General features: G+C 39.6%; 1 protein-coding gene across 2 annotated transcripts in view; it reads left to right on the top strand.

The window, feature by feature from the left end:
- COL28A1 (collagen type XXVIII alpha 1 chain) overlaps positions 1-15,427 on the top strand; it is a 181,519-nt gene that overhangs the window by 72,081 nt on the left and 94,011 nt on the right. For both annotated transcript variants that reach the window (XM_024990989.2, XM_024990987.2), the window contains exons 19-21: positions 7,638-7,709; positions 8,444-8,512; positions 11,709-11,780. In XM_024990989.2, the coding sequence (XP_024846757.1) occupies positions 7,638-7,709; positions 8,444-8,512; positions 11,709-11,780 (213 nt within the window). The remainder of the gene's footprint in view (positions 1-7,637; positions 7,710-8,443; positions 8,513-11,708; positions 11,781-15,427) is intronic.

Below are 15,427 nucleotides of genomic sequence, written 5' to 3'. Positions count from 1 at the left end.
TCTGGATTACAAAGCTTGGTACAAAAAATGAATGTAAACTATATGATTAATATATTTGTATATGGAGTACATGTTGAAATGACAAAATTTCAGATGTATTAAGTAAAATATATTATTAGAATTGTCTTTATTTGTTTCTTTTAAAGTTGTAAGTGTGGCTATTAATAAAATTATAATCATATATATGGCTTGCTTTATATCTCCATTGAACAGTAATACCCCACTGGGGCAGGGGCTCTGTTTCCTTTTCTTCTTTATTAATGAATCCTCAGTTTGAGGGACACAATAGGTATCAGTAAGTGCTGATGAATAATAAATGAATCCTTGTTTTACCCTTTACAATTTCGATAACTCATCCTGAAGGCATCTAGAATCTGGCAAGCCACGCTGAGGATTAATATCCATCATTGTTCTGAAGTCACCGTCATGATTCTTAAGAGAGTTTGGGTATTAAAATAATATGTAAGATACAGTCTAAGACAAATATGTACAAATTTCATTTACATAAACATATAATTGCAAGAGACAAAAAATATACCAATAGAGTGATAATAGCTGCCATTTGCTGAATTGTTTTGCTGTCATACAATGTGCTAAGTACTAAATATGCCATGTACATATACATGTATATACATATATATATGTTTATGTCTATACGTGTCTATAGTATATATGTGTATATATACATATTATGTCATTTCACGCCAATTTCAGAGGGGCCATATAGGGTAGCGAGACTATGAGGCACTTAAACTACCTGAATTCAAATCCCAATCTTGCACTAAATAGACATGTAATCTTAAGCTTCTCTCATTTTAAAAAATGAAATACTTAAAATACACTCCCTACTGTAGAGAATAACAAAGAACACCCATGTATTCCACAACCCAGCTTTATCAAGTATCAACATTTTGCCACATGTATTCTAAAATGTTTTCAAGAAGTATTGCAGATAGCTGAAGGTCTCTGTCTGTGCGCCCCAATTCTGCTGTCCCCTCTTCCCTCCCCAGACATAATCATTATCATGAATTTAGTGTTTACCATTCTTTCAAAGTTTATATGATTTTCCCACAATTTTATTCATAAGCCATATATTGCTTGTTTGTATTCTTGAACTTTACATAATATATCATTCAGCAATATATTTATACTCAGCCTTGTGTCTCGTGTTTTTATATGCCTTTGCTTCAGTTTAATTGCTTTCCAATACTACACTGTATGAGAATACTTCATTACTGATGGACATTTAAATTGCTTTCTATTTTGTGCATTTGCTAATAATGCTGCCATAAACATTCTCTGGGTTTCGTCTTGTGTAAGGATATAAATTTCTCCTATCAGTAGATGACAGATTGCTGTGAATTGGAAGATCACAGAGTATACAAGTTTTCAGTTTTCATATTGTGAAAATTCTGCCCCAAATAGACAATGGGTACAGTGTTCGGACCAGTTTATCTTCCTTCCAGCAACAGACAGCAATGCCCTTTTCGCTACATTCTTGCCAGTGTGAAATGTGTAAAAAAAAACACATCTCATTGGTTCAGTTCTTATTCCCTGATATCTAACTGAACAGTTTTTGACTGTTTAATGGACCTCGGTTTTTCTTTTTTATAAATTCCTGTAGATGCTCATTTTTTGGATACTGAGTATTCCTCTCAGAGCTTAAGATATGGTTTGCCTTTTTCACTTTACTTAGAGGGCTTTTCAGTGCATAGAAGTTTTTGATTTTGATGTATTTCTATCCCTTTATGGTTTGGGTTTTTGGAATATTATTTTAAAACATGTCTTGACCCTAAAGTCATAATATATTTTTACTTATTTTCTTTTGAAAATGTCAGTGTTTTACTTTTTAAAATTTACATCTTTAATACACTTGGAATTTATTTTTGTGGCTAGGACAAGGTAGGAAATCTAGTTTTCCCTATATGATAACCAAATATCCTAGCATCAGTTATTAAATTGCCACACTGACTTGTAATACCTCCAGTGTTATGTATCAAGTTTCTATATGTGTGAATATCAGTGCCTGAGTTCTTTATGACACTCCATTTGCCTATTAATATCTCTCAGTGCTACTATCTCTCTGTCTGGATTATGATAGATTTATAATGTTTTATCATCCATAGGGAAAATACTGTCATCTTCTTCCCTGGCTATTCTTGGTTCTAATATATACATTTTAGAAATGGCTTGTCAAATTTGACAAAATATTCCATCAGGGTTTTTGAAATTGCACTGAATCTTCAGATTAAACATTGAGTCTTTCAAACCACAGAGTAAAACTCTCTACTTTTTCACAAAAATAGTTTTCATTTTATCCATAAACATCTTCTACTTTTTTTAGTTAAAAAGGTACCTTGGGTATATTTTTATGATTGTGAATTGTTTCCTTTTTTTGTACTTTTCAATTAACTATAACGTGTCTATAAGGAAAGTCAGTTGAGTTCAGTTCAGTCACAAGGTTGTGTCCAACTCTTTGCGGCCCCATGAATCACAGCACACCAGGCCTCCCTGTCCATCACCAACTCCCAGAGTTCACTCAGACTCACGTCCATTGAGTCAGTGGTGCCATCCAGCCATCTCATCCTCTGTTGTCCCCTTCTCCTCCTGCCCCCAATCCCTCCCAGCATCAGAGTCTTTTCCAACGAGTCAACTCTTTGCATCAGGTGGCCAAAGTACTGGAGTTTCAGCCTCAGCATCATTCCTTCCAAAGAAATCCCAGGGCTGATCTCCTTCAGAATGGACTGGTTGGATCTCCTTGCAGTCCAAGGGACTCTCAAGAGTCTTCTCCAACACCACAGTTCAAAAGCATCAATTCTTCGGCGCTCAGCTTTCTTCACAGTCCAACTCTCACATCCATACATGACCACTGGAAAAACCATAGTCTTGACTAGATGGACCTTTGTTGGCAAAGTAATGTCTCTGCTTTTGAACATGCTGTCTAGGTTGGTCATAACTTTTCTTCCAAGGAGTAAGCATCTTTTAATTTCATGGCTGCAATCACCATATGCAGTGATTTTGGAGCCCCCCAAAATAATCTGATACTGTTTCCACTGTTTCCCCATCTATTTCCCATGAAGTGATGGGACCAGATGCCATGATCTTTGTTTTCTGAATGTTGAGCTTTAAGCCAACTTTTTCACTCTCCACTTTCACTTTCATCAAGAGGCTTTTTAGTTCTTCTTCACTTTCTGCCATAAGGGTGGTATCATCTGCATATCTGAGGTTATTGATATTTCTCCCGGCAATCTTGATTCCAGCTTGTGCTTCTTCCAGCCCAGCGTTTCTCATGATGTACTCTGCATATAAGTTAAATAATCAGGGTGACAACATACAGCCTTGACGTACTCCTTTTCCTATTTGGAACCAGTCTGTTGTTCCATGTTCAGTTCTAACTGTTGCTTCCTGACCTGCATATAGGTTTCTCAAGAGGCAGGTCAGGTGGTCTGGTATTCCCATCTCTTTCAGAATTTTCCACAGTTTATTGTGATCCACACAGTCAAAGGCTTTGGCATAGTCAATAAAGCAGAAATAGATGTTTTTCTGGAACTCTCTTGCTTTTTCCATGATCCAGCAGATGTTGGCAATTTGATCTCTGGTTCCTCTGCCTTTTCTAAAACCAGCTTGAAGTTCACGGTTCACGTATTGCTGAAGCCTGGCTTGGAGAATTTTGAGCATTACTTTACTAGCGTGTGAGATGAGTGCAATTGTGCAGTAGTCTGAGCATTCTTTGGCATTACCTTTCTTTGGGATTGGAATGAAAACTGACCTTTTCCAGTCCTGTGGCCACTGCTGAGTTTTCCAAATTTGCTGCAATATTGAGTTGCAGCACTTTCAGGATTTGAAATAGCTCAACTGGAATTCCATCACCTCCACTAGCTTTGTTCATAGTGATGCTTTCTAAGCAACAGATATTTATATTCTTTGCAGCCAAAGATGGAGAAGCTCTGTACAGTCAGCAAAAATAAGACCGGGAGCTCACTGTGGCTCAGATCATGAACCCCTTATTGGCAAATTCAGACTTAAATTGAAGAAAGTAGGGAAAACCACTACACCATTCAGGTATGACCTAAATCAAATCCCTTATGATTATACAGTGGAAGTGAGAAATAGATTTAAGGGACTAGATCTGATAGATAGAGTGCCTGATGAACTATGGAAGGAGGTTCATGACATTATACAGGCGACAGGGATCAAGGCCATCCTCATGGAAAAGAAATGCAAAAAAAAGCAAGAATGGCTATCTGGGGAGGCCTTACAAATAGCTGTGAAAAGAAGAGAAGTGAAAAGCAGAGGAAAAAAGGAAAGATATAAGCATCTGAATGCAGAGTTCCAAAGAATAGCAAGAAGAGATAGAAAGCCTTCCTCAGGGATCAATGCAAAGAAATAGAGGAAAACAACAGAATGGGAAAGACTAGAGATCTCTTCAAGAAAATTAGAGATACCAAGGGAACATTTCATGCAAAGATGGGCTCGATAAAGGACAGAAATGGTAGGGACCTAACAGAAGCAGAAGATATTAAGAAGAGGTGGCAAGAATACACAGAAGAACTGTACAAAAAAGAGCTTCATGACCCAGATAATCACGATGGTGTGATCACTCACCTAGAGCCAGACATCCTGGAATGTGAAGTCAAGTGGGCCTTAGAAAGCATCATGTCTATTAACAAGTTTTAATTTTCCTTTGGTTTCTTGAACATATGGAATGCAGTATAATAACTGTCCTAATGTTATTCATGAATTCTATCCCCTGTGTCATGTTTCTGCAGCTTTTCTGAATCCTCAATAGCTTTTGATTCACTGCCAAACATTGTGAAGTTTACCTTTTTAGGTGCTAGATATTTTTTGTATTCCTATAAATATTTTTGAGCTTTTTTTCTTAGATGCTTTTTCTTAATGCTTCTACATTACTTGAAAACAGTAATGCTCAAAGCATTCTGATCTTGCTTTTAAGATTTGTTAGGTAGGACAGGAGCGGTATCTAGTCTGGGGCTAATTTTCCCCCACTACTAAGGCAGTACTCTTTAAAGAACTCATCTATGCCCTCAGCACTGTGAAGTTTTGTCTTGCCGCTGGGAGCAGGCACCATATCTCTCCTGCCTCAGTTCTCTGATCCTTTCGAGTGGTTGTTTTCATGGCCTGGGGTAATTTCTTCACTCTGTGCTGAACAGTATTCACTTAAACACTCAAGGGGGATGCTCAGTAGATCTTCATCGCTCTCTTCATGTCACACCTTCCTCTCTGGTAATCTATTTTGTGAATTTTTGATATCTTGGCTTATCCAGACTCTTAGCTTTGTCGCCTTAAATTAGAGAGACTTCTGGACTTTCCCTGGATTCTCTCTCCCTGAACAATGGCCTGGAAACTTGATCCAGATAGTAAACTTGGGAAACTGTAGCAGGAATGTCACTGTTTCATGTATTTTATCTGCTTTTTTAGTTGCATCAGGTGGGAAGTTAAATCTGGTTCCTATTCTTCCAAGGCTTCCCTGGTGGCTTAGGTGGTAAAGTATACGCCTGCAATGCAGGAGACCTGGGTTCAACCCCTGAGTCGGAAAGATTCCCTGGAGAAGAGAATGGCAACCCACTCCAGTATTCTTGCCTGGAGAATCCATGGACGGAGGAGCCTGGGAGGCTACCGTCCATGGGGTCGCAAACAGTTGGACATGACTGAGCAACTAACACACACACACACACACATACACACACACAAATTCTTTCATTTACATGAGAACCTGAAGTTGGAATCTTTTTCTTAGGTAGACTGGTCTATAATTTAGTTTTCTTATCTTGTATGGTTTTTTAAATCAAAGTTTTATTAGCCTCATAAAATAAATTGGATAGAGTTCCCTCTTTTTCTATGTTTTAGAAACAAGAGAGGGGATATCTGTTCTTCAGATGTTTAAAAATTTAGTAAGTTTGACTGGAAAGTCAACTAAGCCTGTGATCCTGGAGGGAGAGGAAGTCCAGACTTGCAATTACTGACTGAATTTATTTAATTGCATTGGTTTATTTAGCTTTTCCATTCCTTCTTATGTCATTTATGTAATTTATATTTTTCTTGAAGATTATCCATGTATTAATGTTTCCAATATATTTGTTTGAGATTGTCACAGAAATTTTCTATAACTAAAATTTTTACTATGTATATAGATTCACCTTTCATTCCTAATACTGTTTTTTTATGCCTTTTCTTTTACAAATATTTATCATTACAGTTTATTTTCTTAGTATGTTTAAGTTTTTATTACCTTTTAATTTTGTTATTCTTCTTGATTTTTGCCAGCAAGTTTATGATTTTCTCTCATTTTTATTATATCCTACTATTTACTTTTGGAGAAGGAAATGGCCACCCACTTCAGTATTCTTGCCTGAAGAACTCCACGGCAGACGAGCCTGGTAGGCTACAGTCCATGGGGTTGCAAAGAGTCGGAGATGCTGCTGCTGCTAAGTCACTTCAGTCGTGTCTGACTCTGTGTGACCCCATAGACGGCAGCCACCAGGCTCCCCCGTCCCTAGGATTCTCCAGGCAAGAACACTGGAGTGGGCTGCCATTTCCTTCTCCAGAGTCGGAGATGACTGAGCAACTAATATTACTATCACTACTATTTACTCTTAGGTTCACTGTGCTTTTTTCACTAGTTATTAAACTTGAGTTTAGTTGAAATGATTTTTCATTATTTTCAATATTTTTTGCTCTGAATACATGCAGTAAGGACACATTTCCCTGGAGAAGGAAATGGCAGCCCACTCCAGCGTTCTCGCCTGGAGAATCCCACGGACAGAGGAGCCTGGCGGGCTACAGTCCATGGGTTTGCAAAGAGTCAGACATGACTAAACAACAACAAGGACAGCGTTATACTGTTTGATACTATCATGTGTTTTCTCTGAACATTTTAAAGGACTTAAATTATAAATTGACTTCAAAGAGGGTATAATAAGTGAATTTTACAGTTCGAAGCAATGTTTGGGTCCCCATTATTTCATCTCATTTTTATACTAGTTTTTAGGGGCTGCTGTCACAAATTACCACAAATTTCTTAACATAACAGAAATTTATTTTCTCACGGTTCTAGAGGCTAAAAGTAAAAAATCAAGGTGTCTGCAGGGCCACACTTCCTCCAAAACCTATCAGGGACAATTTTCCTCTGCCTCTTAGCTTCTGGTGGTGGCCAATCCCTGGCATTCCTTGGCTTGTAGCTATATTACTCTAATCTTGGCTCTCTTGTCACATGGGGTTCTCCCTACGTGTCTGTCTTCACATTATATTTTCCTCTCATAAGGACACCAGTCACACTGGATTAGGACCCACAATAATGACCTCATGTCAACTTTGTTACCAAATAAGGCCCATTCACTGGTGCCAAGGTTTAGGACTTCAACATATCTTTTAGGGGAGGGAGCTGCTCACAGTTTAACTGATAATAAACAACATAATCCAAAACTGAGATCTGGAGATGTTAAGTAATTCGCCCAAGGTCAAGTAGCTTAATGACTGTTAATTACTATTCAGATTTCCCTGCTCCTAGGCTTTTCTCAGATATTGTAATAAGATGCATCCCACTGCGAGTACCTTAAAGTGAAGTTCCATGATAAATGTGAGCTTCTGGGAAATAAAAATCTCTCTTCATCCACCAGGGGGAGCCAGGCTCAATAGGGCTCCCAGGACAGCCAGGAGTACCAGGAGAAGATGGAGCTGCAGGGAAGAAGGTAACACTGTTTTCCATATTATTGGAATAAAACTATTAAACCACATATATCTTGGTCCTGCAAGAGCTCAAATGAAACCATTCAAGACGAACTTAGTCTCTTTAAGAAAATAATATCCCACAACTCTAAATTTCCTTTTTTACTTAGTCCAGATAAAAGAGCACCAATTCAAAGCCCAAGTAAGTATCTTACGACCTCTGTCTTTTCTCTGGTGTTTTGGCCATGGTGTTCCAGGGACCTACTCCCTTTGGGATTCCTAGAAAGCACTTTTATTTAAAGTTTGAGAAAAAGGCTTTTTTTCCTCCCCTCCAAAAAGGAAAAGTCTGTAAATGTATTCAGGAAGTAAGGCCATTATAAAGATTTCCTGAAATATTTTGAGTTGACATTTGAAATACTCATTTTTCAATATAAGTAGAGAAAAACAGCAGATGGTAAGGCTGAAGGTCTTTCTTGTTTTTTCAAAAAACAAACCACCAAATGTGAACGAAGAGCCAAAAGAAAGTGAGCTTATTGCTTTGGCAACTGGCTGGGAAATTGGACTTTTTCACAATATTTCAGCTGCTCTGAGCTAAACTGAAGTTTGATGTTAAATTATTCATGTTGGTAAACTTCCAAATTAAATTGAGACTAGAGTGAAGGTCTTTTCTGTACTGGAGGATCCAAGCAGAGACAAGGCGGGTGTATTCATATTGGCTATGCAGGATCAACTAAGACACTGGTGTCATTTTCTCTAGGGAGAAGCAGGGCTTCCGGGGGCAAGAGGCCCTGAAGGACCACCTGGGAAAGGACAGCCTGGCCTCAAGGTATGGAATCCACAGTGGTAGGGGAAGGGAAGCAGACGGCTGAGTTCTGGTCTTGATAAGAAGAAGCCAGCTTAGGAGAAATTTGATGTTATTCTTGCTATGTCAAAGACGTTTACTTCTGGCTTAAAATTATGGCCACTAGCTTTTGAGCTTTGCTAGACAGCAAGTATGTATTATTCATCTCCATTTTCCTAACATCTGTCACAAAACCAAGCTTATAGGAAGAGTTCAACACATGTTTTCTTAATAAACAGCCAAGTTGATATTTAAAAAACACACACACAGTAAGGGAAAAGAAGACTTGGGATACATCCTTGAGACATAAAAGTCCATAATTTTTTTTTTTCAAATGTTTATACAATCTCACAGAGTAGTAAGAAATATAACCTGATGAAGTGGCACTTTCACAACATGGCATAGATTTATTCAACACATTTTAGAAACACTTGTTGAATAATATCTTTATATGTCAATAGGAAAACACCCAAATTCATCAATAAGACCTACAACCTCTAAGGTGTCAGATATTACTACAGTTCTTAGGTGCAGTCATCAATGCCCATATAAGTTTTCTGAAGAATTATATATGAGCAAAGTAAAAATAAAATCCATATACTTACTAGTGTTCTATTTTTAATTCTATTAAAACAGTAATTGATAGCTTAGATGTCTATGTATTATTAAAAATATTGGCTAAAATTGAGTCATTAGCCTTAAACATGAGAATGTGAAATATAAATGTATTTGTAGCATTTCAAATATTTTAAATGTTTAAAATTTAAAACTGACTCACCAGACTATGAGATCTGGTTTTTTGGCAAGGGGGTGGGGGGCATGGTGGGCAGCAGGGAGTGGAAACACACACAGAGAGAGTTCCTTTCTAACATCAGGCAAGAAGGACTTTTAGAGATGATTGCCTATTAACATTCAGGAGAACTAATGTTTCCCTGAATATACTTTTGGAAAATAGGCCCTTTGAGTTAATAATTGAAGCTGTGGGGATGAAAGACACCTCTGAGAAACAGAGCTAAGGTTGGAGTCCTGCATTTTACAGCAGCTGGAGAGAGAGAGCATTCCGTACAGCATGAAGACAGGCTGAATCCAGAGTACCATGTTAGGGGAGCCGAGGAGGAAGGGCTCCAAGAAGAAAGCAATGGGTGGTGTCAAATACACAAGCAGAGCAAGGAAAATATGCGTGAACTGGATTTCTGGCATCGAGGGGATATGGGGCTTGTAGAAGGCTATTGCAGAAGAGTGGTAGGCAGGAATGTGTTATATATCAAAGCAGTCAGTGTGTGGTGCTGGCTCTTTACTACATTTAGGTGGATCTGGGCTTCCGTGATGGCTCAGATAGTCAAGAATCCACCTGCAATGTGGGAGACCTGGGTTTGATCCCTGGGTGGGGAAGATCCCCCTGGAGGAGGGCATGGCAACCCACTCCAGGATTCTGGCCTGGAGAATCTGCATGGACGGAGGAGCCTGGCCATATAGTCCATGAGGTCGCAAAGAGTCAGACACGATGGAGTGACTAAACACACACATACTGCTGTTGGCTTCTGGGATCATTTAGGTCAATAAGTTAAATATGGTACTGAAGAGGAGAACATCAATAGTTGGGGTAGATTTCAATGCTATTGGCAGATGATAATGACATGATAAGTGACATTTGGATATTTAACAGTTTTTTAAATTAGCTGCCATCACTGCCCTCCATTAGTACGGGTACTAGGGAGTTGTCTGCATGTTTGTGGATTCTATAGGTCTCTCTTCTTTTTAGTGGAGTGTCTGCACTGCTGATGACCTCGGTATAGGCCAGTGGTTCTTAGGGCACAGCCCCTGGAACAGCAGTGTCAGTGTCATCTGGGAATGTGTCAGAAATGTAAATTATTGGCCTCTACTACAGACCTAGTAAATAAGAAACTCTGGATGGGGGGCCCAGAAATCTCCAGGTGATTCTTATGCATGTTTAGGTTTGAAAACGGTGGTATAGTCATTTATGTCATAAATATTGGACAGCCTCATGGTAAAGAATCTGCCGGCAGTGCAGGAGACCCAAGTTCAATTCCTGGGTCTGGAAGATCCCCTGGAGATGGGAATAGCTACCCACTCCAGTATTCATGCCTGAAAAATCCCTTGGATAGAGGAACCTGGTGGGCTATAGCCCATGGGGTCACAAAGAGTTGGACACAATTGAGTGACTAACACCTTCAGCTACATACCCCAAGAAATTCTTTTGTTGAGCTGGGCACATGCTTAGCTATGGTGCCCTGGAGTTGAGCCCTAGGGTAAGGATAGTTCTGGGATGCTCTGAGGCTTCTGGTTGAAGGTAACAAAGTTCTCTGGCGGGGAGCACTGGTGTACACAACCCTGCTGGGGAACACGAGGCAATGTGTTGCTCTGCACTGGGTTAATGCTCACTCATCTTTCTACCAATTGAATTACTGGCCTCCTTGGGGAGAAAGAATTAAACTCCATGGAGGAAGAACCAGGGCTGATTTTTTAAATGTCTCCTTTTATGTTTCAAAACTGAAATAGCACAGAACCTGAAAAACAGCGTGGAAAAGCATAGGTGGCTTTCTTCTTCGAAACTGTGACTGTCTCAGAACCACTACTTAAACAGACCAAGAGGGCAATAGACCTGTAAAGTCAAATCAAAGTCTCCAAGGAAAGATACTGAACACAGAGTTTGCTGCTGCTGCTGCTGTTGCTGCTAAGTCGCTTCAGTCGTGTCCGACTCTGTGCGACCCCATAGACGGCAGCCCACCAGGCTCCCCCGTCCCTGGGATTCTCCAGGCAAGAACACCGGAGTGGGTTGCCATTTCCTTCTCTAATGCATGAAAGTGAAAAGTGAAAGTGAAGTCGCTCAGTCGTGTCTGACTCCTAGCGACCCCGTGGACTGCAGCCTACCAGGCTCCTCTGTCCATGGGATTTTCCAGGCAAGAGTACTGGAGTAGGGTGCCATTGTCTTCTCCTAGGAAGTGTTAAATCACACTGAGTAAATGGTGCAGTCTGGACAGTTTTGAAATCATGTAACCTACACAAGAACATCAACAGACCCTGTGCAACTGAGCTGGGCTTGGGGAACATGACTTTGAAGTTGGTATGCACTGAGAGTCTGGCCATGACGTAGTTGCTATAAGATGGAGGTGGATATATTATAAAACAACTGTACTTTTTTTATAATTCTTTTTGTCAGGGAGATGAAGGAAAGAAAGGGAGCAAAGGAAATCAAGGACAGAAAGGGTCTCAGGGGCCCGGAGGGCCAAAGGTATGTACCATAAATTCTTATTTATGCTTTGGGGAGATTGTTCTTGTGTCTGGTTTTAATGGAATCTTGTTTCCTTCTTAAGAAATACAAAACCAAAGCCTCCAAAATGAAAAAGGCTTTAGAAAACATACTATTCCAGACCATTACAAAATGGGATAAAGAGATTGTATAAAACATGTGATCTTCATTGGAATATTGATGCTGCTAGGAGAGAATCTGTGTGTTAGTGTTCTTTATTAACAACCAAATATTCCATAGTTGGGATACATTAAGACCATAGGAGATATCAATTCTCTATCACCTTGCTTTGCTGAACAAGAACAAAAAAGTCCCAGACTGAGAGGCAATGTGGGGAGGATGTAGAGTGGGACTTCAGAAGGGATGAGAGGGGGATTCTCACCCTGCTGCACCCCAGAACTTTTGGAGATCAGTCACTTTAATCATGGAAATAATCATGGTAACAGTGTCTATTTCACAGGGTTGTTGTGATGACTTTAAGGAATGACTAAAGCACCACTTATCATGGTTCCAGGTACATTGTTAGTGTTCAGCACGTGGAATTATTCAGAGAGCAAAAAATCAGCACAATGAAGTGGAAAGTAGGGCATATATGTCCTGATAAACTGCCTGAGACAGGGTGCTGAGAAAAAAGTAAGGAAACTGCGAAGCAAGCAAATAGGCACGTGTCCTAACTTAGCAGGAGAGAATATTGAGGTCATCTGGATGTGTCAGCAAACAAAAACTGCACACCTGAGAGAGTTAAGGGCTCCAGGAAGATGCTAATTGTAGGAAAGAAACAGGGAGTAAGTTCAAGGACCAGAGGATTAAAGATCAACTTTAAAACAAATAGGCCCCCCAGAAGATACACACAGATACAAAGCAAAGCATCCTCTACATGCCAGTGATTCTTAAACTTCCATGTCATCATTATTGCCTGGGAGCTTGTTACAAAGGCATATTTCATGGTGCCATCACAAGAAGTCTGGATTTAGTATGTAGGTGGGACCCAAGAACCTGCATTTCCTAAATAACTACCTCCTGCTGCAGGAAGTTCAAGGAGCACACAATGAGAAAAGCCATTATATAGGAAATATATTGTATTAACAACAGTGATTACTCTTCATGTCTTAGTTATACTGACTCAACATGAATATTTTCTTGCATTTTGAAATAAGGCTTTTCCTGATAAAGAATTGCCATATTGTAAAACATACTCACACTTTATAATAAGGGTCTTTAAAAAAATTTGTATAGTTTCCATGTATACAATTTTATATTTAAAAGTAATTGGCTTCTTTAGACATATAGATGACTAGCAGGCACTTGAAAAGATGCTCAACATTACTAATTATTAGAGATATGCAAATCAAAACTATACTGAGGTACCACGTCACACCAGTCAGAATGGTCATCGTTAAAAAGTCTACAAATGACAAATGCTGGAGAGGGTGAAGAAAGGGGGACCCTCCTACAGTCTCAGTGGGAATGAAAGTTGTTGCAGTCAGTACGGAGAATGGGGTGGAAGTTCCTCAGAAAACTAAGAGAACAACCGTAAGATCAGTAATCCCTTTTCTGGGCATACACCTGAGCAAAACTATGATTCACAAAGATACACGCACCCCTATGTTCATAGCACCACTATTCACAATAGACCAAACACGGAAATAATCTAAATGTCCATCAACAGACTGATGGAAGAAGAATAAGATGTGGGATAAATATACAATGGACTCCTACTCAGCCATAAAAAACAATGAAATAATGGCATCTGCAGCAACATGGATGGATCTAGAGATTATCATACTAAGTGAAGTAAGTCAGAAAGATAAATGCCATGTATCCCTTATATGCTAAATCTAAAATGCGGCACAAATAAACCTGTCTATAAAGCAGAAACAGACTCACAGACATAGAGGACAGGCATGGCTGTTAAGGGGGAGAGGGGTGGTGACGGACAGACTGAGAGTTTGGGGTTAGCAGATGAAAACTATTACGTATAGAATGGATAAACAACAAGGTCCTCCTTTATAGTTCAGGGGACTATTAATATATTCAATATCCTATGATAAACCACAATGGAAAAGAATATAAGTAAAGAACATCTATATGGGTGTAAGTGAGTCACTTTGCTGTACAGCAGAGATTGGCACAACATTGTAAATCAAGTATACTTCAATAAAAAATTAAAAAAATTTAAAAGTAATTGGCTTCTTTTTATAAAAAAAAAAGTAGAATAAATTAATTCTAGACACATAATTTCACTTAACCTGGTTTTAGTGAAAATTTTAACAGGTTAATGTTTTATCCCTTTGCCACGGGACTGAATAGGGTGGTTATCTGTTGCCAGAATCCTGGCCATGTCCTGTGCCACTCACATACAGGTTTGGATTAAGGACTGGCACATACATGCCTTGGTATCATCTGGCCTCAGAAGGCCAGTGTGTTCAGCCCATTTGGTCATACGGGTAACCAGAACAGCAGGAGGCCTCAGCTGTGAAGATGGACCAGGCCCAGGGCAGGGGTCATTACCAGTGAGTCCTCGCAATGGAGTCCTTCCTGGAGGAGCAGGATTACATAGTTAATTCTCTAAGACATGCTAAGTTGCTCAGTCATGTCTGACTCTCTGAGACCCTATGGACTGTAGCCTGCCAGGCCCCTCTGTCCATAGGATTCTCCAGGCATGAATACTAGAGTGGGTTTCCATGCCCTCCTCCAGGAGATCTGCCCAACCCAGGGATCAAATCCATGTCTCTCATGTCTTCTGCATTGGCAGGTGAGTTCTTTACCACTAGCACCACCTAGGCGCAGAAGGCAATGGCACCCCACTCCAGTACTTTTGCCTGGAAAATCCCACGGATGGAGGAGCCTGGTAGGCTGCAGTCCACGAGGTCGCTGAGTCAGACACGACAGAGTGACTTCACTTTCCCTTTTCACTTTCATGCATCGGAGAAGGAAATGGCAACCCACTGCAGTGTTCTTGCCTGGAGAATCCCAGGGACGGAGGAGCCTGTTGGGCTGCCGTCTATGGGGTCGCACAGAGTCAGACACGACTGAAGCGATTTAGCAGCAGCAGCACCACCACCACCACCTAGGAAGCCCTCTCTAAAGGCAAGAGGAGGCAAATTTTTTGGTAAAGGTACAGGGAGCAAATATTTTAGGCTTTTTGGTTCAAGAAGCAAATTGAGGATATTATGGAGGCACCTATATAGCAATCATTTAAAAACGTGAAAGCCATTTTTAGTCCTGGGGGTACAAAAACAGGCAACAGGCAGGATCTGGCACCTACTCTAGATCAGTAGTTTCTAAACTGCTTGATTACAAATCCTTACTAATAAAAAAAAAATTGACCATGATGCAATCTATGTTTACTTATTGGGTTTTCAATTCTAATTTTTATTCATAAACTATTATATGAACATACATTATGAGATTTACATAAATGATTGAAATTTTAAAAGATGAGATAAAAGTACAGAGTGTAGTCCTGATAAATTTTTCTAATATCTCAAATGTGTTATTTTGAACACTTCATGGGGTGTGTGACCCTCTTTTAAAGATAATTGCTTTACCGGAGATTATCATACTAAGAAAAGCCAGAAAGAGAAAGACAAACACCATATGATATCACTTACATGTAGAATCTAAAA

The sequence above is a fragment of the Bos taurus genome, chromosome 4 (assembly GCF_002263795.3).
Source record: "Bos taurus isolate L1 Dominette 01449 registration number 42190680 breed Hereford chromosome 4, ARS-UCD2.0, whole genome shotgun sequence".
NCBI classification, from domain to species: Eukaryota; Metazoa; Chordata; class Mammalia; order Artiodactyla; family Bovidae; genus Bos; species Bos taurus.
This window is presented reverse-complemented; position numbering and strand designations above follow the sequence as displayed.